The sequence below is a fragment of the Rutidosis leptorrhynchoides genome, chromosome 1, assembly GCF_046630445.1.
Source record: "Rutidosis leptorrhynchoides isolate AG116_Rl617_1_P2 chromosome 1, CSIRO_AGI_Rlap_v1, whole genome shotgun sequence".
NCBI classification, from domain to species: domain Eukaryota; kingdom Viridiplantae; phylum Streptophyta; class Magnoliopsida; order Asterales; family Asteraceae; genus Rutidosis; species Rutidosis leptorrhynchoides.
In genome coordinates this window covers 653,152,497-653,177,346 of record NC_092333.1, presented here as the reverse complement: position 1 = coordinate 653,177,346, position 24,850 = coordinate 653,152,497, and the positions used below count along the sequence as shown (strand labels likewise).

The 24,850-nt window shown below is 30.6% G+C and overlaps 2 protein-coding genes across 2 annotated transcripts; both read right to left on the bottom strand.

Moving 5' to 3' along the window:
- Nucleotides 1–6,343: 6,343 nt before the first annotated feature.
- Nucleotides 6,344–7,276, bottom strand: LOC139849954 (probable protein phosphatase 2C 10). The gene is made up of 3 exons (XM_071839563.1): nucleotides 7,006–7,276; nucleotides 6,764–6,918; nucleotides 6,344–6,611 (listed from the first exon to the last, which is right to left on the bottom strand). The coding sequence occupies exons 1-3, from the start codon at nucleotides 7,274–7,276 to the stop codon at nucleotides 6,474–6,476; spliced, it is 564 nt and encodes a 187-aa protein (XP_071695664.1). The 3' UTR covers nucleotides 6,344–6,473.
- Nucleotides 7,277–9,272: 1,996 nt separating this feature from the next.
- LOC139885809 (probable protein phosphatase 2C 9) lies at nucleotides 9,273–19,105 on the bottom strand. The gene is made up of 6 exons (XM_071869563.1): nucleotides 18,812–19,105; nucleotides 18,542–18,662; nucleotides 16,968–17,207; nucleotides 16,606–16,882; nucleotides 16,363–16,517; nucleotides 9,273–9,747 (listed from the first exon to the last, which is right to left on the bottom strand). The coding sequence occupies exons 2-6, from the start codon at nucleotides 18,572–18,574 to the stop codon at nucleotides 9,610–9,612; spliced, it is 843 nt and encodes a 280-aa protein (XP_071725664.1). The 5' UTR covers nucleotides 18,575–18,662; nucleotides 18,812–19,105; the 3' UTR covers nucleotides 9,273–9,609.
- Nucleotides 19,106–24,850: the final 5,745 nt, after the last annotated feature.

The following is a 24,850-nucleotide window of genomic DNA, read 5'->3' as shown; positions in this document are numbered from 1 at the left end:
TATTCAACGGTGATAAAATTCTATTTACCAACTCATATTCGTCATGAAAATATTTTTGTTGTTAGCCATGACGACCTTACTCAAATTTTGGGACGAAATTTCTTTAACGGGTAGGTACTGTGATGACCCGAAAATTTCTGACCAAATTTAAACTTAATCTTTAACGTTTTCGACACGATAAGTAAAGTCTGTAAAACTGAATCTCAAAATTTTAAACTATTCAATTACCCTTTGATTGTTCTCAAAGATTCGCGAACAATTATATGTAAATATATATATATATATATATATATATACTATAACTTGAAAACGTAACAAAGTATTAGGTAAAAGATATTGTGCATTAAACTTATTGGTTTGATTATCTGATTGATATATTTAACTACGGAATTAAAAGAGAATGTCAAACGATTGAACTAAAAGATATTTATCATGTCTCTTAATGATTATGATATTGTTACGGGTCTCTGTTGTAAGGTCCACACTAATTTGAGAAATCATTCATTTTTAACGGTATTCAGAATAAATGGTAAAGTGTTAGATGACGAAGGTTAGATAAAAGTTAGTGGAGAACTAAACAGCCTAATATTCAATTGATTGTTAATATATTTTTGGTTTAAATATCTATTTGAATGTAATTAGTTTTGAAAAACTAAATTTTATAATATTTATATACGAAATGATTAAAAATTTACTATTAAACAATGCCATTTCAAATTAAAAATTTTACGTATTAAATCGTTTTATTTTTATGACATAATTTTTGTAATTTTTTTGAAGAAATGAAGTTAAATTAAGAATGTACAATTTGTAAAGTACAACGTACAACAACGTGTAGCTTAAATAGTTGAATTTTAATTAAATCATTTACTATTCATTGAATAGTAAATGAAACGAAATTAATTCATTTACCATTCACATGAAAGCGACCTGATTGAAATTATTAATTATAAGTTACATAAAATACTCCTGAAGTATTTTAAAAATACGACTTTTAAAATCTTAATCGATTCGATTTTATTATTATATTATTATATTTTACTTTATTATTTTATTATATTATTATTTTATTATTTTATTATTACTTTATTATATTATTATGATTATAAACGTACGATTCCTTTTATTATTATATTATTATTTTATTACTTTATTATATTATTATATTATTATAATTAAACACGTTTGATTCCTTTTATTATTATAATATTATTTTCTAACTATATATATCGATCGATCGATCGATTGCAGAAAATCACACACACATATATGTACATATATATTTATTTCATATATTTTTATTCCGTAATATTTCTAGTTACATTTCCAAATTAGTATTAGTAGTATACGTAAAATATTACGACAAGGTTATGCTCAAGTGATTTCAAAATGGGTTTTCAAATGGTTTAAAGCTAGGGATATTATGGGTTATAGCTATGGAGGTTATGGGTAATGTTCGTAGGTATTTTTCGCAAGTCAAACCTAGTGTTTATCATCTCTGTTGCGTCTACGTACTTTCCTGCAATATTGAATCACAATATTGATACGTGAGCATTCACATCTTATCTTTTATATATTAATTGTGTATCCATGTCTAGTGCTCGAGTATATATATTTATGCATGATTGTATGCTAAATTTCGTCGTTAAACAGTTTATGATGAATCACGAATTAAATACATATATTACTGATAAAAGGTATATGATATGCATGTTTTTGAAAAGCTGGCGAAAAATCAATAATTTTTCATTTAGAAATCTCGTAATTTCGATGAACGAATTAAAAGATACGATCAACTGAATTATGATTGACATTAATTGGAATTGCTTTTGAATCTGCAATTAATATTTAAACAACTTGTTTGTAAGATTGATAAATTGGATTTTTGAATATTACCAGCAGAGTAAATGAATTCTTATATAAGGCACGTCTCGTTTTGATGAACAATTGTCAAAATTGATTGTTTTATCATATTTTAAAGTCTTATAAAAACTATAGTTTAATTTTACAAGAATTGGGAAATTATGTGAAATGTTAAAATGATTCGATTGCCATGATCATTCAACTATTGTATTGAGTTAGATTGACTTTTTGAAATAACTTTTGATAACTATTGTATGTCGATCTCGAGCATTAGGATTGTGATACACTATGACCTAACCTAGCTTGATAGACATTTATTGACCAACATATGTTCTCTAGGTTGAGATCTACGGTTATTTGGTAATCCGAGTTTCAGTCACATTTTGGTGAACGAATTTATATGCTGCTAAGGTGAGTTTCATTTGCTCCCTTTTTAATTGCTTTTGCAATCTATATTTTTGGGCTGAGAATACATGCACTTTATTTTAAACGCAATGGACACAAGTACATACTAAATTCTACACCGAGTTTGAACCAAAAATCCCTTAGCTTTGGTAACTAGTAACTGCCGGTTATAAGAACTGGTGGGCGCGAGTAGTTGTATATGGATCCATAGGGCTTGACATCCCCGTCTGTTCCAGGTATAGAAACCCTAGCCTGAACTATAAAACAGACGTATGCTATTTGAGGTTAGTACACGTTGGATTGCGTGTATTGTACATGTTGGTTGCATGTATGTTAAAACAGAGGTACTTATTAAAACGTTAAATTTTAGTTACCAGGGTGCTCAATCTTGTAGAATATTTTGATAAACGTTTCTGGATGAAACAACTGAAATCTTGTGGTCCACCTTTATATACAGATGATATGAAACATTAAAACTATGAACTCACCAACCTTTGTGTTGACACTTGTTAGCATATTTATTCTCAGGTTCCCTAGAAGCCTTCCGCTGTTTGCTTATATGTTAGACAAGCTATGTGCATGGAGTCTTACATGGCATATTTTTCAAGAAAACGTTGCATTCACCAAATCATCACCATGTATCTTATTTTGACTGCATTGTCAACGGAAGTACTATTGTAAACTATTATTTACGGTGATTGTCTATATGTAGAAATCATCAGATGTCGAAAACCTTTGATTTAAATATTCATATATGGTTTGCCTCTTTAAAAAAATGCAATGTTTACAAAACGTATCATATAGAGGTCAAATACCTCGCAATGAAATCGATGAATGACGTGTTCGTCCATATGGATTTGGAGCGATCGTCACACCTGGTAACTAAGCTTTAACGTTATAATGATAAATACCCCATTCGTTTTAATACACGCAAACCAACGTGTCCTAAACTCAAATAACACACGTCCGTTAAAAGGCTGGTGCTCTAGCTCGGACGGGGATGTTAAGCCATATGGATCCATATACTGTTATTCGCGCCCACCAGTCCACATCCTATGTACTGGCAGTTACTAGTTACCAAAGCTAAGGGATTTTCGGTTTAAACTCAGTGTAGAATTAAGTATGTACTTGTATCCATTGCGTTTAAAATAAATTGCATGTATTCTCAGCCCAAAAATATATATTGCAAAAGCAATTAAAAAGGGAGCAAATGAAACTCACGCATATAAATATTGTAAATCAGTTAATAAAGCATTTGCATGTATTCTCAGCCCAAAAATGTAAAGGGTAAAAGGGGTCATATGAAACTCACCTTAGCAGCACATAAAGTTGTTCATCGTAATGTGACCGAAACTCGGAATATCAAATAATCATAGATCTCAACCTAGAGAACATATGTTGGTCAATAAATGTCTATCAAGCTAGGTCAGGTCATAGTGTATCACAATTCTAATGCTCGAGATCGACATACAAAAGTTATCCAAAGTCGTTTCAAAAAGTCAATTTTGACAATAGTACAACAAAACGAGATGTACCTTATATAAGGATTCATTTACTCGGTTGGTAATATTCAAAAATCCAATTTATCAATCTTACAAACAAGTTGTTTAAATATTAATTGCAGATTCAAAAGCAATTCCAATTAACGTCAATTATAATTCAGTTGATCATATCTTTTAATCCGTTCATCGAAACTATTCGATATCTAAATGAAAAGTTATTGATTTTTGGCCAGCTTTCCAAAAACATGTATATCATATACCTTTTACCAGTAATATATGTATTTAATTCGTGATCTATTATAAACTGTTTAACGACGAAATTTAGCATACAAGCATGTATAAATATATATACTCGAGCACTAGACATGTATATACTATTAATATATAAAAGATAAGATATGAATGCTCACGTATCAATATTGTGATTCAATATTGTAGGAAAGTACGTAGACGCAATGGAGATGATAAACACTAGTTTGACTCACGAGCAAAACCCTCGAACAATACCCATAATCTCCTTAGTAATAACCCATAATTTCCTTAGCTCTATCCCGCTCGAAAAACCATTTTGAAAGTGACACGCTCAAGACCTCGTCGTAGTATTTTATGTATAATATTAATACTACTAATAATAATAAGATTAATAATAATATTAATCTTAATAATAATAATAATAATAATAATAATAATAATAATAATAATAATAATAATAATAATAATAATAATAATAATAATAATAATAATAATATAAATAAAATAAATAAATACTTACGGAGTAATTGAATCAAAACAGAAGCAGAAATGATCGAGCTTTTATAGGTGTAGCCTGTCCCCAGACCCCATGCGATCGCATGGTTCTGAAGGCCATTGGCCATGCAATCGCATGGCCCATTTTTCCAGCTCACATAATTTTGGCAACTAGCTCGTCGACATATTTTTATAATATATATATATATAATATATAATTTAAATTAATTAATTATATATTATATTTTATTCCCGTGCATAGTTGATTTGTAATTTTTGTTCCGATAAGTCGTACGTCATCACTCGACTTATGTCCCGGTTCCGGTTTTTCGAATGTCCCTTCGTACGCTGAGAAAATTCGCTCTTTACGTTTCGTGACACGTACCTTTGTCAATAATTAGACTTAAATTATCAATAAACTATACCACTCAAAGTATATCTTAAACTTTCGAGTGTTTTGGTCATTTACTTCTATAAATCAATGGTTCGTTATCTAACGAAGTATATTTAATCATATTGTTTTAAATCAAAACGTTTTGTAACCAAATTAATATTTATAAACACGTTTTAAATATACGTCGCAAGTTATTCATATATCTAATTCCATCAGTTGATATTCCTTATTTTTGTATCGTCTAAATTATGTTATTTAAACAAACACATATTAACAATCAATTCTATAATATTTGAAAACGTTTTCACACATTTGTAACACAATCAATTGAATATTATGCAGTTTAGTTTTCCACTAACTTTTTCATCAAACACTTTATCATTTATTCCGAATATCGTTAAAAATGAATGATTTCCTAAATCAGCGTGGACCTCACAACAGAGACTCGTAATAATATTATAATCCTTAAGGGACTCAATAAATATCTTTTAATTCAATCGTTTGGCATAATCTTTTAACTCCGTAGTTAAATATATCAACTAGATATTCAAATCAATAAGTTTAATGCACAGTATCATTTACTTAACACTTTGTTACGTTTTCAAGTTATAGTATATATATCTATTTACATATAATTGTTCGCGAATCGTTGAGATCAATCGAAGGGTAATTGAATAGTTCAAAATTTTGAGATCCAACTTCATAGACTTTGCTTATCGTGTCGAAAACATTAAATCATATCGAGAATTGGGTTCAGAATAAGTCGAAATTTTCCGGGTCATCACAGTAATGATGTGTACTATCCAATGGTAAGGTTTTAGAACATTAAATCTAACTTTATTTGGGACCCAAATATACGCTTACATGCCTCGTATTTCGAATGACGTTTAAAATAACGCGTAACTGAAAAACGGGTGTTACATTAACGTAATGGTCAATTTTGACCATGTCGACTTGCTCTTTAACGTGTTAGACGTAAACCAGTTAAAGATAGGTCATTGTTTATCAATCAAAACCCATCACACGTTTAGCCTAAAAACGTTACGACCTTTCTGGCCGACTAGTGAATTAACCACAAAAGAAAAGTAAATCTTGCACAAAAACATAAAATTTAGGGGTGAAATGATACAAGAAATCGCCATATTGCCACGTGGCGTTGGCGCCAAACGCATGCAAAAGGAGAAGGTTACATTTTAATGGTTTATACGTTTTAGGGATCTAACAATGCATGATTGTACCATTGCCAAGATTCTTTGATACAGATCGATCGAAGGCCTGCATAAGTTACATATATTCTACATTTCTGCACTCTAGAAATCAAACAATAACAAACCTCATTAATATGGGTTACAACTACTTCAACTTCTTACACAGGAATTAAAAAAAAAAAAAAAAGAAAGAAAGAAAGATGAGTCATATACATATATGTAAATGTAAATATTTAACATGTTTCCAAGTAACTTAGCTACCTTTATGCGCATATTTTGGATCCTTTTTTTACTTTAACCCCCCAATGTACACCTTATATTGCACATAGTACAATCACAAAGATATACCTTCCTTCAGCTAAACCGAACCACAATGATAGAAATATCATCTTTGCTTTCTCTATGCAACGCTTCGGCTGCAAGCTCCTTTGCCGCCTTCTGTGGTTCCTTGACATTTGTCGCTACGTCCACTGCCTCTTGATTAGACATTACCTGGATCAAAAACAGTTGCAACTTTCAAGTCAACAAAATCAAATAATTAATTCCTAAAAAATGCATGCATGTCCAATAAATATAACTCCTCCTCATAATTAGTTCCTCGGATAATTATTTCTCTAATTAAATATTTAATGAGAAAAAAGTACCTTCCATAAACCATCGCTAGCGAGAATGAGAACTTCTGTACTGGCATCAATATCAGCATTAGTTACATCAGGATCAGATCGTAAATGAGTCTTCAAATTCTTGTCACCGAAAGCACGTGAAACGGCTAGTTGCCCTTTCACTCGTGCCACGTCACCTGATATACGACTCATATATATTATTCATGTTATAATAATTATAATCAACTAATGGAGTGTTAATTTTCAACAAAAAAATATTCCACCTGCCATGTTGGAGACAAACCCTCCTCTGTTTTCAATGCTGCCTCTTTCTGTATTAGGTTCATGATCAACGGTCATCTGAATCGCTTGCCCACCTCTCGACAAAACTGCCCGAGAATCTCCAATGTTTGCTACCCATAACTTACGACCATCGATTAGAATTGCAGTGACTGCGGTGGACCCACCTCTTCCCAAATCAGGACTATGAGAAAGAATCGATTGGTCTGTTCTTTCATAAAGAAAATTTAACAGATAGTGATATTCGCGTACCATGTGATCTGTATATATATATTATATAATATCGTAAATTTATTAATTATAATAATATATTAATATTAATAATAAAATGTTTTTAGATAATATTATCTAGTTCTTAATTAAAGAATTTATAAAGTTTATAGATATTACTAATAAGTATAATATATAATGATATATTAATTATCACAATAAAAGAATGATAATAACAACCTTATTAAGGATAATAATATTAATACTAATTATTATAATATTAATAATACTAAGATTGATATTAATATTAAAAATAATAAAAATAATAATTTTAGTGAATTTAATAATAATAATATTAATGATAATCATAATAATAATAATAATAATAATAATAATAATAATAATAATAATAATAATAATTATTATTATTATTATTATTATATTAATATTGATAATAATATTTATATATATATATATATATATATATATATATATATATATATATATATATATATATATATATATATATATATATATATATATATATATATATATATATCGAATTTCACATTTATTTTTAATAATATTCAATAGTAGTAATGATAAACCTAATACTAGGAATTAAAATTTTTTAAAGATAACAATAACTAACAATTTATTTAAATCGTAACCAATTTGTAATTCAACCTTTCTCATAAAATATTTATAATAAAAAAAATCTTTATTATGATCACCCTAAAACTATTAGAACTTATTAATTACAATCATAACAATAACAATAATATAATTAATACTAGTATTGATATTAGTATTATCGATAATAATGAAAGTAATAATAATAAAATTATGATACTATATTCTTAACTTATAATTATATCTGATATATTAATATTTCATATTATTAATTATGTTCTACTAAATAATTATACAATATCTATAACTTATATATATATATATATATATATATATATATATATATATATATATATATATATATATATATATATATATATATATATATATATATATATATATATATATATATTCCAATATACATCTAATAATTTTGTATAGAATTCATATATATTTATACATAGATTTATTTTAATAATAACTTCCTTATCTTGTATTTTATTTTACATATTGAGTTCGAATGATTATTTTATATTTTGTTAATCTGAGTTAATACATATACACTTTTATTTATATTTATATTTATATATATTTATATATTTATTTTCAACAATTGTTCGTGAATCGTCGGGAGTAGTCAAAGGTCAAGTGATTACATAAACAAAGTTCACAGTTTCTGAGACTTTAACATTACAGACTTTGCTTATCGTGTCGAAATCATAATAAGATTAAGTTTAAATTTGGTCGAAAATTTCCGGGTCGTCACATTACGAATTTAGTTTCGGTTTCGATCGATTCGAAAACCGTTTAAAAAATTCGGTTTGTTTTTTCTGGTTTGAATTCGATTCGATATTCGGTTTATTCGGTTTAAAACTAAATGGTGCACACCCCTATTTTGTACACATCAGCTACACATATGCGAAAGTTATGCTTTTATAACATGCAGCAAGTAAATTTCCTTGTTCATTGTAAAAAACTCCATTGTTGAAGCCATAAAGAAAGTTCTTATTTTTTCACAACATACAAAATATTTAATGTAATCCAAAATCCGTTATTGAAATTAAAGCTAACCTTCTTTAAATTCTTTCCTTTTGAGGTATATCGACTCGGTTAATGTACAAAATTTAACGTATTGGTCAATTTTGACCATATCGACTTGCTCTTTAACGTGCGAGACGTAAACCAGTTAAAGATCAGAAGTCAAAAACCCATCACACATTTAGCCTGAAAACGTTACGACCTTTCTGGCGGAGTAGTGAATTAACCACAAAAGAAAAGTAAATCTTGCACAAAAAGATAAAATTTAGGGGTGAAAATGATACGAGAAATCGCCATATTGCCACGTGGCATTGGCGCCAAACGCATGCAAAAGGAGAAGGTTACGTTTTAATGGTTTATACGTTCTAGGGATCTAACAATGCATGATTGTACCATTGCCAAGATTCTTTGATACAGATCGATCGAAGGCCTGCATAAGTTACATATATTCTACATTTCTGCACTCTAGAAATCAAACAATAACAAACCTCATTAGGGTACAACAACTTCAACTTCTTACACAGGAATTAAAAAAAAAGAAAAAAAAAACAGAAGATGAGTCATATACATATGTAAATGTAAATATTTAACATGTTTCCAAGTAACTTAGCTACCTTTATGCGCATATTTTGGATCCTTTTTTTACTTTAACCCCCCAATGTACACCTTATATTGCACATAGTACAATCACAAAGATATACCTTCCTTCAGCTAAACCGAACCACAATGATAGAAATATCATCTTTGCTTTCTCTATGCAACGCTTCGGCTGCAAGCTCCTTTGCAGCCTTCTGTGGTTCCTTGACATTTGTCGCTACGTCCACTGCCTCTTGATTAGACATTACCTGGATCAAAAACAGTTGCAACTTTCAAGTCAACAAAATCAAATAATTAATTCCTAAAAAATGCATGCTGTTATAAAATATCTAGATTGTGTTATAAAATATCTAGATTGGATGTTAATTTTATTATTATTATATTTCTTGCATAGTAATATTTTATACTATAAATAGACATGTATGGTAACCATTTAAGGTGCACCATTTCTCTTGAAATATCAATATCAATATTTCTTCTCTCCTTCTTCTCTCTTTTTCTCTCTTTGTTCTTATAACCATTAAAGGTAGTTATAAGCCTACTGAATTATAACACGTTATCAGCACGAAAAGCTTAGTGTAATTAAAAGATATCTCAAACGATCACGAATCACTAATCAAGGTATAAAATTATTAATAATTTTCAGACTCGAATATATCAAATTTTGGACTACTAACATTTATATTTATGTTATTTAAGTTATATATGGTCGGTTATACCACCTGAATTATATTTCTGTAATCTAACTTTTACTAACTTCACTAACATTTATATTTATGTTATTTAAGTTATATATGGTCGGTTATACCACCTGAATTATATTTCTGTAATCTAACTTTTACTAACTTCACTAACATTTATATTTATGTTATTTAAGTTATATATGGTCGGTTATACCACCTGAATTATATTTTCTGTAATCTAACTCTTATTAACTTCACTAACATTTATATTTATGTTAATAAGACCTCATGATTGTACGCAACACGTCATTTGACAACACGGTACTTTATGTACGCAACACGTCATTTGACAACACGGTACCATGGGTCGAGATTAATTCCGATCAATACGAATACGACGGGGTCTTTATATGTTATCTAACATTTATGATTACTTATGCAATTAATCATTATTTATTTCATGCATACTAATGTTTATTCTTAAATTTATAATTTTAAAAGTTAAAATAAAAAAATAGTTTGTATTTTTATTAAAAGTAAATCTTAAAAGTTAAAATAAGAAAAAGTAGTTTGTACTTTTATTAAAAGTAAATCTTAAAAGTTAAAATACAAAAAGTAGTTTGTATTTTTATTAAAAGTAAATCTTAAAAGTTAAAATAAGAAAAAGTAGTTTGTATTTTTATTAAAAGTATATCTTAAAAGTTAAAGTAAGAAAAAAAAGGGATGGTAAAATGGAATAGTTTTTTTGTCAAAAATGAAGTATTGAAAATGAAGTGGTCTCCTTCTATAACTAAAAAAAAATATATATACTTTTATCAAATGAATTTTTTTGTGGCCGACAATTTCAAACACGAGTCCGTGTTTAGTTTATCAAGAATATCTCTTGCTTTGGTGAAAGGTCACGATCACGATATCAGGTGTTGTGAAAGAATTAAAAAATTGGTCAAGTGGCCTTTTAAAAACTAGAAAGAAAAAATTTAAACAAAAAGTTTTTTTTATATATTTATAATTTACGGGTAACGTAAAAAAAAGGAAGTTTTTTTTAAAAAAAAAAAACAAAGAAAGTGTTTAAATGAGTTTTACAGAAAGGGGGAAAGCAAAGTAAAAAAAAAAAAAAAAAAAAACTTTTTTCCCAAACAAAGGTAAATGAAAGTAGGACTTAATACAAGAAAAAAATAAACATCTCCTAGACGTGATAAAATCTATCAATGATAAGTATTAGACTTGATGAGCTAAATGTGACAAAAATGTTTCAACATGTCTTATGTTAATTTTCTAAAATAAGTTATTATTATTCCGAGTTTAACACATATACATATGTTAATTAAAAACAACCTTTTTGTTCTTATGTAGTGTTGGGTTGCAATTTTGGTTGTATGCCATAATTCCATCCAGTAGAGTGACAATAGAAAACTTTTGATGATAATCAATAAAAAACTTTTTTCCAAACTTGTCAAATGTTTTGTTAAAAACGTGACCGTTGAAAAAAGGAGGTTGAATAATAAAACTTAAAAAACAAATTATTTTTTTAAGAGTGTGCATCAAAATGGCCCGTTTAATAATGGGGAGTAAAAATATAGTCAAATTGTTTCAACGAACAAGGGTTCAATTGGATGTCTCTTAAAAAAAATCCGCGGGTACGGGTGATGGATCCAATGGATCCGCATCCACGACCCGCGGGTGCTATCCCTAATTGTGACAAGTACAAATCAACTAAAAGTCTAAAAAATAAATGCTCTTATAGGGACCAAATGTTCACAATAATTGCCTAAGCTAGATATGAAACAAATAGTTCATAAAAAAAAAAAAAAGGTCGTTGTGCGTTTTCGGGATGATAGCCGAAATACACTTACAAAAGTAGGTCAGCCGTCAATTCTTTATGGCCATATCAACGTAGATCAATAAAATCATTTATGGTTTTGATAAAAGATTAATTAAAAATTAATTGTTTTTTGGTCTTGGATTCTCGGTAACAAAAGCAAAGGTTGTTTTTGGTTGCCACAACAAACAAGACAGAGGTTGTTGACTTTTGTTGTTAAACATGGCACAAGTGAACAATAACAATAGATTATTGTTTTTGAAAAGAATAATGATGCGTTAATTTTATTGTATAAAATAAAATTAAAGAAAATGGTTTTCATTGATGACTATGAACAAACGCAAACAAAGTGTTTGTGGTATTTGGTGATTAAAAAAAAAAAAAAAGTGCATCTAAAGCTTCTACTGAAAATAATATGCATCTAAAGCTTCTACTGAAAATTAATGTGCAAGGTACAACGTATAACTATATGGTCAAATTCATTTGAGCCTTCGGAGTCACAAGTATATGATGTATATATATATTACTCAATTAACAAAATAGTAAATCTAAATTAATTCATATGAATAGTAAAACGAAATTAATTAATTTACTATTCACATAAAAAAGCGCATATGATAAAAAGCGCATCGCATATGATAAGCGCATATGATAAAAAGCGAATATGATGAAAAGCACAACGCATATGATGAAAATCGCATATGATTAAAAGCGCATATGGTGAAAAACACAGCGCATATGATTAAAAGCGTATATGGTGAAAAGGATATATGATAAAAAAAAACACATGGTGATTTATAAAAAAAAAAAAAAAAAAAAAAAAAAAAACACATATGGTGATTAATGGAAAGCACATATAGTGATTAATGAAAAGTATATTGTGAAAAAGAATCACAAATGTTTCTTGAAAGAATTCAAGGTAAGATATATGAACCAATTCATCCATCATGTGAACCATTTTGATATTTCATGGTTCTAATAGACGCATCTAGCGGATGGTCTCATATTTGTATGTTATCAAGCCGTAATATGGCATTTGCAAAGTTTCTTGCACAAATTATTAAATTGAGAACACATTATTCTGATTACACCATTAAAAGGATGAGACTTGATAATGCTGGTGAGTTAACATCTCAAGCATTTAATGATCATTATATATCTACAGGAATTGTTGTTGAACATCCAGTTGCTCATGTGCATACACAAAATTGGTTTAGCTGAATCAATAGATAAACGCTTACAGCTAATAACTAGACAATTGATAATGAGTACAAATCTCTCAATATTTATATGTGGACATGTAAATTTACATGCTGCGACATTAATTCGCATTATACCATGTGGAAGTCGTAAATATTTTCACTTAATACTTGATTTTGGCCAAGAGCCAAATATTTTCTACCTTAAAACATTGGTTGTGCAGTGTATGTTCCAATTGTATCACCACAACACAATAAAATGGTTCTTCAAAGAAAGATGATAATATATTTTGGATATAAAACATCTTCAATCATAAGATATATTGAACTCATGATGGATGATGTTTTTACAGCACGTTTTGCTGATTGTCATTTTAATAAAACATTGTTCCCTAGATTTGGGGGAGAAATAAAAATAAAAAATAAAATGATGCTTCATGATGTGAACATCAATTAAGGTATATTGAACTCGCACAAAAGAATGTGAAACGAAAGTTCAAAAATAATGCATATGCAAGAACTTGCAAATTAATTACTTTATGCATTTACAGATATAAAAAAGTGACTAAATCATATATACCGGCGATAAATGCTCCAGCTCGAACTGAAATTCCAAAAGCTGGCAATAATGTCACTGTTGAGTCTTTGCCACGCATCAAACGTGGAAGATCAATTGGTTCCGAAGATAAAAATCCTCGAAAAAGAAAATCAGCTGATAATGAGGTAAGAGAAAGTGTTCAAGAAGAACCACAAATCAATATTCCTTCTGCAGAGGATATTGATAAATGTAAATACTAAAATTGCGATAAATTATGCAATATTATGGAACCGAAATGAAACTAAAATCTCTATGAGATATTTTCATATAATGTTACAATGACATCATGAATAAAGATGATGATCTGGAACTAAAATCTGTCATTGAATATACAAAATGGACATGATTGAGCTCAATGGAAAGGAGCAATAAGAGCTGAATTAGAATCGCTCGATAAAAGAAAAGTTTTCGGATCAATCGTTATCACTTTTAAAGATGTGAAACGTATGGGATACAAATGAATTTTTATCCGAAAAGAAATGTGCAAATGAAGTTACAAGGCAAAACTAGACTTGTAACTCAATATTTCCCACAAAGACCAGAAATGAATTAGGAGGAAAAATTATCCTCCTGTAATGGATACAATTACTTATTAGATACTTAATCAACCTGGTAGTTATTTAAATGCATCTCATGAATGTTGTTACTACTTATCTGTATGGATCACTTAATAGTGATATATATGAATATACCTAAAGGGTTAAGGTATCATAAGCATCTAATGTAAAACCCAAGGGAATATATTCCATTAAATCACAAAGATTTCAAAGTGGGTTTATACAAACGGGACGTATGTGGTATAACCGATTAAATGACTACTTGATAAAAAAAAAAGGGTATAAATATAAACTTATTTTGCACGTATGTTTTATAAAAACAATGTTCGGATATGAGATCGTAGTTGTTTATGTCAATGTTCTTAACATCATATGAACAAATAAAGAGATCTATGAAATCATTCAACTTCTAAAGAATTATTTTGAAATGAAAGATCTTGAAAAAACCAAGTATTACCTTGGATTGCAAATTGAGCATATGCCTAATGGTTTACTTGTACATCAAACAACTTATACCGAAAAGATTTTAAAACATTTTTTTTAAAGACAAACTCATTGTTGTTAGATCACTCAATATTGACACTGATCTATTTCATCCCTGCGAAGATCATGAAAATTTTAACAGATCGGAAGTTCTATATTTTAGTGCAATTGAGGTTCTTATGTATCTTATAGATTATACAAGATCTGACATTTCTTTTGCAGTTAATTTGTTGACAAGGTTCAGCTCAGCCCCTACCAAAAGACATTGGAATGGGATCAAACAAATAGTTTGATACCTTCAGAGAACTACTGATTTATAATTATTTTATTCTAACAACTCGAAACAAGATTTGTTTGGTTATACAGATGCAGATTATTTATCCGATCTACATAAAGCTAAATCTCAAACTGGATATGTATTCCTAAATGGAGGCACCGCAATATCATGACGTTCTCAAAACAAACACTTGTTGCAACATCATCAAATCATGCCGAAGTGATTGCATTACATGAAGCTACTCGGGAATGATTTTAGTTAAGATCAATGATACAAATCATTATTGATTCTTGTGGACTAGAACGCTATAAAAGCGTAACAACTATCTATGAAGATAATACAGCTTACATAATACAAATGAAAGAAGAGTATCAAAAATGACAGAACAAAACATAAATGCTGACGAGGCGCTAAAGCTATAAACGGTCTTAACGGTCATAAGTTTGATGGAAAAGAATGGTATATTGGTAAGGCTCAGAAAAAGACTGAAAGGGAATAGGAACTGAAACAACGGTTTGAACAAACCATGAAGGAGACTGTAGACAAATCACGAGGGCCAAACTTGTACATAAAAGATTTAGATGATACAGTTTCAGATGAAAACCTCAGATTTTTCTCATATACTCAAGATATCGTAAAAGACAACCAGATTAAAATGAGATACGTTCAATCAACAACTCTGCTGATCTTTATACCAAAGCACTGCTAACTGCTATTTTCAGAACACACGTTCATAATATTGGCATGAGGCATGTTCAGAAGATGTAACAACTCAGGCGTTGCCTACTTGAGGGAGAGTCAATTTTATGCTGCACTCTTTTTCCCTTAGCTAAAGTTTTATCCCAATGAGTTTTCTTTAGCAAGGTTTTTAACGAGGCAGTACTAGTTATTCTCTAATAAAATTGTCATCCAAGGGGGAGTGTTATAAAATATCTAGATTGTGTTATAAAATATCTAGATTGGATGTTAATTTTATTATTATTATATTTCTTGCATAGTAATATTTTATACTATAAATAGACATGTATGGTAACCATTTAAGGTGCACCATTTCTCTTGAAATATCAATATCAATATTTCTTCTCTCCTTCTTCTCTCTTTTTCTCTCTTTGTTCTTATAACCATTAAAGGTAGTTATAAGCCTACTGAATTATAACACATGCATGTCCAATAAATATAACTCCTCCTCATAATTAGTTCCTCAGATACTTATTTCTCTAATTAAATATTTAATGAGAAAAAAGTACCTTCCATAAACCGTCGCTAGCGAGAATGAGAACTTCTGTACTGGCATCAATATCCGCATTAGTTACATCAGGATCAGATCGTAAATGAGTCTTCAAATTCTTGTCACCGAAAGCACGTGAAACGGCTAGTTGCCCATTCACTCGTGCCACGTCACCTGATATACGACTCATATATATTATTCATGTTATAATTATTATAATCAACAAATGGAGTGTTAATTTTCAACAAAAAAATATTTCCACCTGGCATGTTAGAGACAAAACCTCCTCTATTTTCAATGCTGCCTCTTTCGGTATTAGGTTCATGATCAACGGTCATCTGAATCGCTTGCCCGCCTCTCGACAAAACTGCCCGAGAATCTCCAACGTTTGCTACCCATAACTTACGACCATCGATTAATATCGCAGTAACTGCAGTGGACCCACCTCTTCCCAAATCAGGACTATGAGAAAGAATCGATTGGTCTGTTCTTTCATACGCTTTCAAAATCGCTCTGTCTGGATCCGTCCAAAACTCACTCTGCAAAAATCCAAAAAATAAATGCCAACATCAACTTTCATGAATCATATTAGACTAAATTAGGATGGTAAGAAAAATTTATAACCTCTTTTAGGATATTGGAGAATAGGTGTTTTTGAAGATATGCAGGTACACTATCTCCCAAATGGCCATCGAATATGGCGAAGAGTCCAAGTTCGCGTCCTTGATGAGGGACAAATTTGGCAACATGGTAATCTTCCATTGGATGATTCGCTTTTCCTTTGACTAAGCTGAATCCATATTTGACCGAACCTTGGTGGCCCCGTCCCTTGCCGGTGTCATGCGATGCTTGGCCGCCGACAAGCTAACAAAAACAAAAAGATCGAGCTAAATCTTTCCATAATTATTTCATGATATTAATACATATTACATATAGATATACACATATAAATCAAGTCTATATAGGTAATTTTAATTTATGTTCGTAATAAATTATTAAATTACTTTCACGTTGTAACTATAACAAGTCATATGGAGTTCAAAGAATAACATAACACTTTGATCATCTTGGAAAAGAAATTCATTTAAAGGTTGTTCATCTTCATTGCTCTTTTGACAATTTCTATATACACATACACATATCCCATGAAAGTTGCAGGGTTTATTTGTTGATAAAAATAAAAACTCTGAGTTAGAATATGCTCAATTTATTTAAAAATAAATAATTATATTAATTTGTGTCATCAAAGTTCCTCTAGTGGCCTTTACTAGTGGGCTTTAAATATTTCATTACAAGAATATTTCTTAGTCAACCAATGCAAGTTTGCAACTTGCATAGTACAAAAGGGGAAGAAATAGTAGTGTACTTTTATAGGGAGTCGGCAAAATGGTAAGATTTTGTTAATCCTCATCGTTACAATGATATCAACGATCGATTTTGATCCACTATGTCGTGGCTATAGAAGGTATTTTTAACATTATGTGTTCATAAAAAGTCTTTCATAATCCGTAAATTTATGCATTTTCTTGACAATACTAAGATACTACGGAATGAACCAAAATAGCGGCTTGACCAACATTGAACTAATTTTTATAAAACGACAAAAAGCGTGATCTCATTGATAGATATTTTCGTTCAGCTGCCGATGTCGATCAATGAAACACCAATGATACAATCATAGATTGATTCAAAATTCAAAACACCGCAAATACCGGATAATAAATGATTCGCCGACGAACATTTAAAGATGCATCATCCCAAATGTGATACACATAGCATCCTACTTTATTAAAACTTACATAACAGCACGTCACGGTCACCACTTAGCAAGACTTCCAGAGTTCAATTCTTGGCAACTTCAGTACTTTAAATATTTAAATATAGGTAAATATTTATGCTTAAGTGACAGCCAAATGTACAGAAACCATACCTAATACCTAATAATTTAATATAATGCAATCCTAATTGAAAAGCCTAGTTTTATTAAACCCAGATGAATTTACTTAACAATGGGGTTGAAAATAAAGGGATGCACAAAAATTAAAAGATAAACAATACAATAACTAATATACTATAATCAGTTTATCACAGAGTTAACTTAATCATGGCATATGAATTAAATTTAGTATATAGTACACAAAATTCAATTAAACATGAAATTGAGACCAAATTGAAAAAACAGGATAACCAGTTTTTACCTTTGAACCAGAATTACCGCATAAATTACCCATAAGTAATTCAGCCTTCCTCACCACCTGAATCTACAACTGAACATCTACCTCTTTTTTTTAAACAAAAAAACCCCTCAAGCTTCAGTATCTGTAAGTAATCAAACCATCAAGAAATTAGAAAACATAAACAAAATTCTTGATCAACAACAAACCCACAAAATCCAAATAATAAAGATCCAATCTTTTCACAATTTTATGAAAAATAAAGAAACGGGTATTTTTAGAATTTCAACTTACCGATCTTTTATCCTCCCAAAATCAGAAAAGATCTAAGCACGTACAAACTGAAATTGGGGTTGATTGCATAAATACATAAATAAAATTATATAATAATATTTTATAATAATAAATAGATATCAACAAATAGATGTGTGTGTATGTGGACTGTGAATAAGTGTTTTATTAGTGGACTTTGTAACCGCCCCTTGAGGAAGAAGAAGATGAAGAAGAACAAAAAAGGGGGCTGGGGGGTGGGGTTTGATTTACGATGTTGAGAAATTAGAATGGGGTGCCAAAAAGGCAAGCGCTTTTCAAGGACAGGGCTATGTATGGCTTTCCCCCTTTTCTTTTGACTTTCTTGAGTTTATGATGACTTTAATTGTTTCTTTATTGGGATTTTATAATTTTATACTAATAATTTTACCATCAGACCAAGTCAAAGAGATATACATGTTTGATGTTTCTGAAATAACAGCTGTCATTTCATCATTCTCACTTTTATCTCTCATGCATTTTTATGTTCCCCTTCATTTTATTACGGAATATTTATTTATTATAATTTATTATAATTATAATTATAATAATTATAATTATAACTATAATTATAATTAAATTATAATTATAATTATATAAAAAATTCCTTAAAATGTTGACCTATGTTGAGAGTGGACATTCTAACTTTATTACTAGTATCATTTTTAGGCCAAAAGATTTATTATTTATTCATATTCATTTCTATGTCATTTCTTATATTAAATTCGTATAAAAATCTATTTGAAAAACATTTAAAACGTAAATTATGCTCTTACATTTCTACCAATAATTTAAATGGGAATTGATTAAAAGATTTTATTAATATTACTGTAATTACTACATACAATATATAAAGAAGAACTTAATTACTACATACAAGATTCCTTTCATACAATATTACTGTTAATGAGACTTTTCTTTGCGTAATTTTCGAAGTTTCAAAGCCCCTTAATCCCAAAGAAAAAAGATTCGATCTCGTTAAAAGACTATCGGCCAATAAGTCTCATTAACAGCTATTACAAGATTCTATCAAAGGTTTTGGCAAATCGTCTTCGCAAAGTAATAAATAAGCTCATCGGCACCGAACAAAGTGCATTCATCAAGGGTAGATCAATCCTCGATAGCATTCTCATTGCCAACGAACTTGTTGATGATGTAAAGAGGAGGAAATCGAGAAGCTTCATATTTAAAGTCGACTTCGAAAAGGCTTTCGACTGTGTGCGTTGGGAATTTCTCTTTGATATTATGACAAACATGGGTTTCGGGAATAAGTGGAGGAAATGGATGGAAGCTTGCTTCAAATCGGCATCTATCTCGGTATTGGTCAACGGATCTCCCACTAAGGAATTCAACATACAAAAGGGCGTTCGCCAAGGTGATCCACTTTCTCCCTTTCTTTTCATTATAGCTAGTGAAGGTTTGAATATACTAGCTAATCTTGCAATTAGAGATGGCATGCTGAGGGGTGTAAGAATTGGTAAGGAAAAAATACATGTCTCACATTTACAATTCGCGGATGACACGGTGTTCTTCGGTGAGTGGGAAACAGTCAATATCAGTAATGTTCTCAAAACACTGGCATGTTTCGAAAAAACCTCAGGCTTAAAAATCAATTTGAACAAAAGTGAGTTAATCAGTATTGGGCTCCCGTGGTATGATGTAGAAAATATGGCAGCTCGTTTTAAATGTAGTGCGGGTAAATTACCCTTTGTTTACTTGGGAATGCCTATCGGACAAAACTCACATAGAAAAGAGGCATGGGGTACGGTGGTGGACAAATTCAACAAAAGATTATCGGACTGGAAAGCTAGAACAATGTCTTTTGGTGGTCGATTAACACTCATCAAATCGGTCCTTAGTAGTTTACCGCTCTATTTCTTCTCGTTGTTTCGTGCACCCTCAAACGTTATCAACCTTCTCGAGAGTAAACGCCGTAAGTTTTTCTGGGGCGGGTCGGGTGATGATGATAAACTATCATGGGTTAAATGGGACCTTGTTCTTCGTTCTTATCGGGAGGGTGGGTTAAATATTGGATCACTGAAAATTAAAAATTGGGCACTCTTGGGTAAATGGTGGTGGCGTTTCAGGGTCGAAAATGACACCATTTGGGTGAGAGTAATCAAAAGCATCTACGGGAGGGATGGGGGGTTGGGATTTGTAAACACTAACTCTTTGCTAAGTCATTCTACAGTGTGGTCAAATATCATCAAGGTCGGCGTCGAGATGGGCAAACAGAACTTCAACCTGGAATCACTATTCGAGAGGCAGCTTGGGGATGGACATGACGTGCTTTTTTGGGAAGACTTGTGGGTTGGCGAAACACAATTAAAATTTCTTTTTCCTCGCTTATTTAGATTGGAAACTGTGAAGGAAGCATCAATAAAGGATCGGGTAGAATTCTCGAATAACACATGGTCTTACACATGGTGCTGGACGAGGAACTTAACAGGTAGATTACATGGCGAATTAATCCAACTAAAGGAGCTGATCGAATCTGAAGCAAAAATAGGTTGCGGAGCGTGTTCGTGGAAGTGCAAAACAGGTGCAGGTAATGAATACAAATCAAAGTTTGTCACCGAAAAAATCAATGAGTTAACGACACAAAGTGACGACTCAAGAATGGAAACTCTACGGAACAATCTTATCCCTCAAAAATTGGGATTTTCATTTGGAGAACTATGAGAAAGAGGATACCGACAAGAGTTGAGTTGGACAAAAGGGGCATAGATCTTGACACGATGTTATGCCCTATGTGTAACGGTACAATCGAGACGGTGGAGCATGCTATCTTGGAGTGCAAATTCGCAAAGGAGATTTGGGAAGGCATATTCAAATGGTGGGGGACAAATGCACCTTCAAACTTAAACATCGAATCATCATTTAAGGGCTACGGAATTGGTGGGATCTCGGGACAAAAGAAAAAAGTATGGCAAGCTATCGAGTGGGTGACGGGGTACTTTATTTGGAAGAATAGAAACAATAAGGTATTCGGGAAAGATGCATGGTGTGACGATCGCTCCAAATCCATATGGACGAACACGTCATTCATTGATTTCATTGCGAGGTATTTGACCTCTATGTGATACGTTTTGTAACATTGCATTCGTTTGAAAAGGTATTTCATAAATGAATATATAAATTCCAGGTTTTTTACATCTGATGATTCCTACGTATAGACAATCACCATTTAAATGGTTTACAATAATACATCTGTTGACAATACAGTCAAAATAAGATACATGGTAATGGTTTGATGAATGCAAGTTTCTTGTATATAGCATGTATGACTCCAAGCACATAACTTGTATCACGTATGAGCAAACAGCGGAAGACTTCTAGAAACCTGAGAATAAACATGCTTCAAGTGTCAACACAAAGGTTGGTGAGTTCATAGTTTTAATATTACACATAATCCGTATATCAATGTGGATTACAAAAGTTTAGTTGTTTCATTCAAAACGTTTATCATTATGTTTTAAATAAAAGGTGGACCACAAGATTTCAGTTGTTTCATCTGAAACGTTTATCAATCGGTTCTACAAAATTGAGCACCCTGGTAACTAAACTTTAACGTTTATATAATTTGTACCCTCTGTATAATCATCTTAATAATACACGCAAACCAACGTGTACGCTTCTCAAATAGCATACGTCCGTTAAAAGGCTAGCGCTCTAGCTCGAACGGGGATGTCAAGCCCTATGGATCCATATACAACTACTCGCGCCCATCAGTTCTTATAACCGACAGTTACTAGTTACCAAAGCTAAGGGATTTTCGGTTCAAACTCAGTGTAGAATTTAGTATGTACTTGTGTCCATTGCGTTTAAAATAAATTGCATGTATTCTCAGCCCAAAAATGTAAAGGGTAAAAGGGATCATATGAAACTCACGCATATAAATCTAGTATTTTCAGTATTTATAAACAGTCGCATGTATTCTCAGCCCAAAATATATTGAGTAAAAGGGATCATATGAAACTCACGAAAAATCAGTTTTAGTTTTTGTATTCATTTTATAAAACAGCGCATGTATTCTCAGCCCAAAAATATAAAGAGTAAAAGGGATCTTATGAAACTCACTGTTTAATATTGATATACAATATTGCAGGAAAGCACGTAGACGCATCGGAGATGATAAACACGAGGTTTGATTCACAAAAAATACCCCCGAACATTACCCATAACCTCCTTGGCAATAACCCATAATTTCCTTAGCTCTAGCTTGCTCGAAAACTCATTTTGAAAATTACTTGGACAGCACTCCGTCGTAATATTTTATGTACATTATTATTTTTGTATCGCAAAAATAATAACATTAATAATAAAAATAATAAGATTAATAATAATCTTATTATTAATAATAATAATAATAATAATAATAATAATAATAAAATAAATAAATACGGAGTAAAAATAATATATATGTGTGTGTGATTTATCTGGCCAAAACTCGAGAATTTATAGCACTTGGCCTGAAATCTGGAGTCATGCGACTCGCATGGAAATGGCCTTCTGGCCATGCGACTCGCATGAGGACCAGGGACAGCTCACATTGTTTTGTAATTTAGCTCGTCGACATAATTAAATATTAATATAATATATATAATTTAAATAATTAATTATATATTATATTAAATTCACGTGCATAGTTGACTTGTAATTTTTGTTCTGATAAGTCGTACGTCATCACTCGACTTATGTCCCGGTTCTGGTTTTTCGAATGTCCTTTCGTACGCTGAGAAAACTTGCATTTTACGTTTCGTGACACGTACCTTTGTCAAAATATAGCCTTAAGTTATCCATAAACTACACCACTCATAGTATATCTTAAACTTTCGAGTATTTTGGTCATTTACTTCTATAAATCATCATCTCGTTATTTGCTAAAAATACATTTTAAAATAGTGTTTTACTGTAGCAATTCACTGTAGCAAAGTCAATTTCACTGTAGCAAATAGTGATTTTCGAAAACACTGTAGCATTTTGAGTAATGTGGCAATTTGAAAACACTGTAGCAAATTAGTGTTTAACTGGTTCATCTTAAACGCTTTAGTTAACTTATCTAAATATCAATTGAATCAATAAACGAATGTTACTATCGTTTACTATATATATGTATATATCTTTTTAATATACATAAATCAGTTTTTAAATACACATTGGACGTTATTTATAAATAAATTTTAATAATAAATATTTAAATTTATCATATACATTAAAATAGATATTTAAACCAATAAGTTTAATGTACGGTATCAAACAATTAATACATTGTTACCTTTTCATGTTATAGTATATATGTATCTTTTTACATATAATTGTTCGCGAATCGTCGAAAACAACCGAAGGTATTTAAATATATAAAAGTAATTCAAAAATTTTGAGATTCAGTTTTACAGACTTTGCTTATCGTGTCGGAAATGTTTATCATACAAAGATTAAGTTTAAATTTAGTCGAAATTTCTGGGTCATCACACATGGGGAACATCCAAGATCATCAATGAGATTCAAGTTAAAACACATGAGTGGATCAACAATCGATCGGGAAAGATATACTTAGAGTGGCATCAATGGCTACTTCAACCAAGTAACATGAATTTTCCAAACCTCAATAATCACGATCCTGGTTGAACTAGTTGCCGAGTTGTATAGTCGAGTCAAAAAATAAATAGTGTTAGACTAATCATATTGAAGTCTATGTACATAGTGCTAGACTATACTTGTAAATACACTTATATTTAATATACAGCAGCTTTTCAAAAAAAAAAAAATATATATATATTAGTGGAAAAAATGACAACCTTTTTTCTTTCAAAAATTCAAACCCACTTTCCAACTCCAACCCAATCAGACACAACCCAACCCTTCAAACAAATAAACAGAAATCATCCGACTCTAATTGTCAAAACAACTCAACTTTTTCAAAAAAATCAACGATATTCCTTGACGGTCTCTGGGATTCACAAATCCTACCATCCTCAATAACAATATGCAAAGGTTCGCACATATTCAGTTACATTTGTG

Bases quoted from the DNA above. Each gene is read 5' to 3' on its own strand.
- LOC139885809 (XM_071869563.1), bottom strand. From the start codon at position 18,574: ATGGGTAATTTATGCGGTAATTCTGGTTCAAAG. The intron at 16,518-16,605 runs GTGGAAATATTT...GTCGTATATCAG, and splicing joins TTTTGTCTCTAACATGCCAG to GTGACGTGGCACGAGTGAAT. The intron at 9,748-16,362 runs GTACTTTTTTCT...TTTTTGATCCAG, and splicing joins CTAGCGACGGTTTATGGAAG to GTAATGTCTAATCAAGAGGC.
- LOC139849954 (XM_071839563.1), bottom strand. From the start codon at position 7,276: ATGGTACGCGAATATCACTATCTGTTAAATTTTCTTTATGAAAGAACA. The intron at 6,919-7,005 runs GTGGAATATTTT...GTCGTATATCAG, and splicing joins GTTTGTCTCCAACATGGCAG to GTGACGTGGCACGAGTGAAA. The intron at 6,612-6,763 runs GTACTTTTTTCT...TTTTTGATCCAG, and splicing joins CTAGCGATGGTTTATGGAAG to GTAATGTCTAATCAAGAGGC.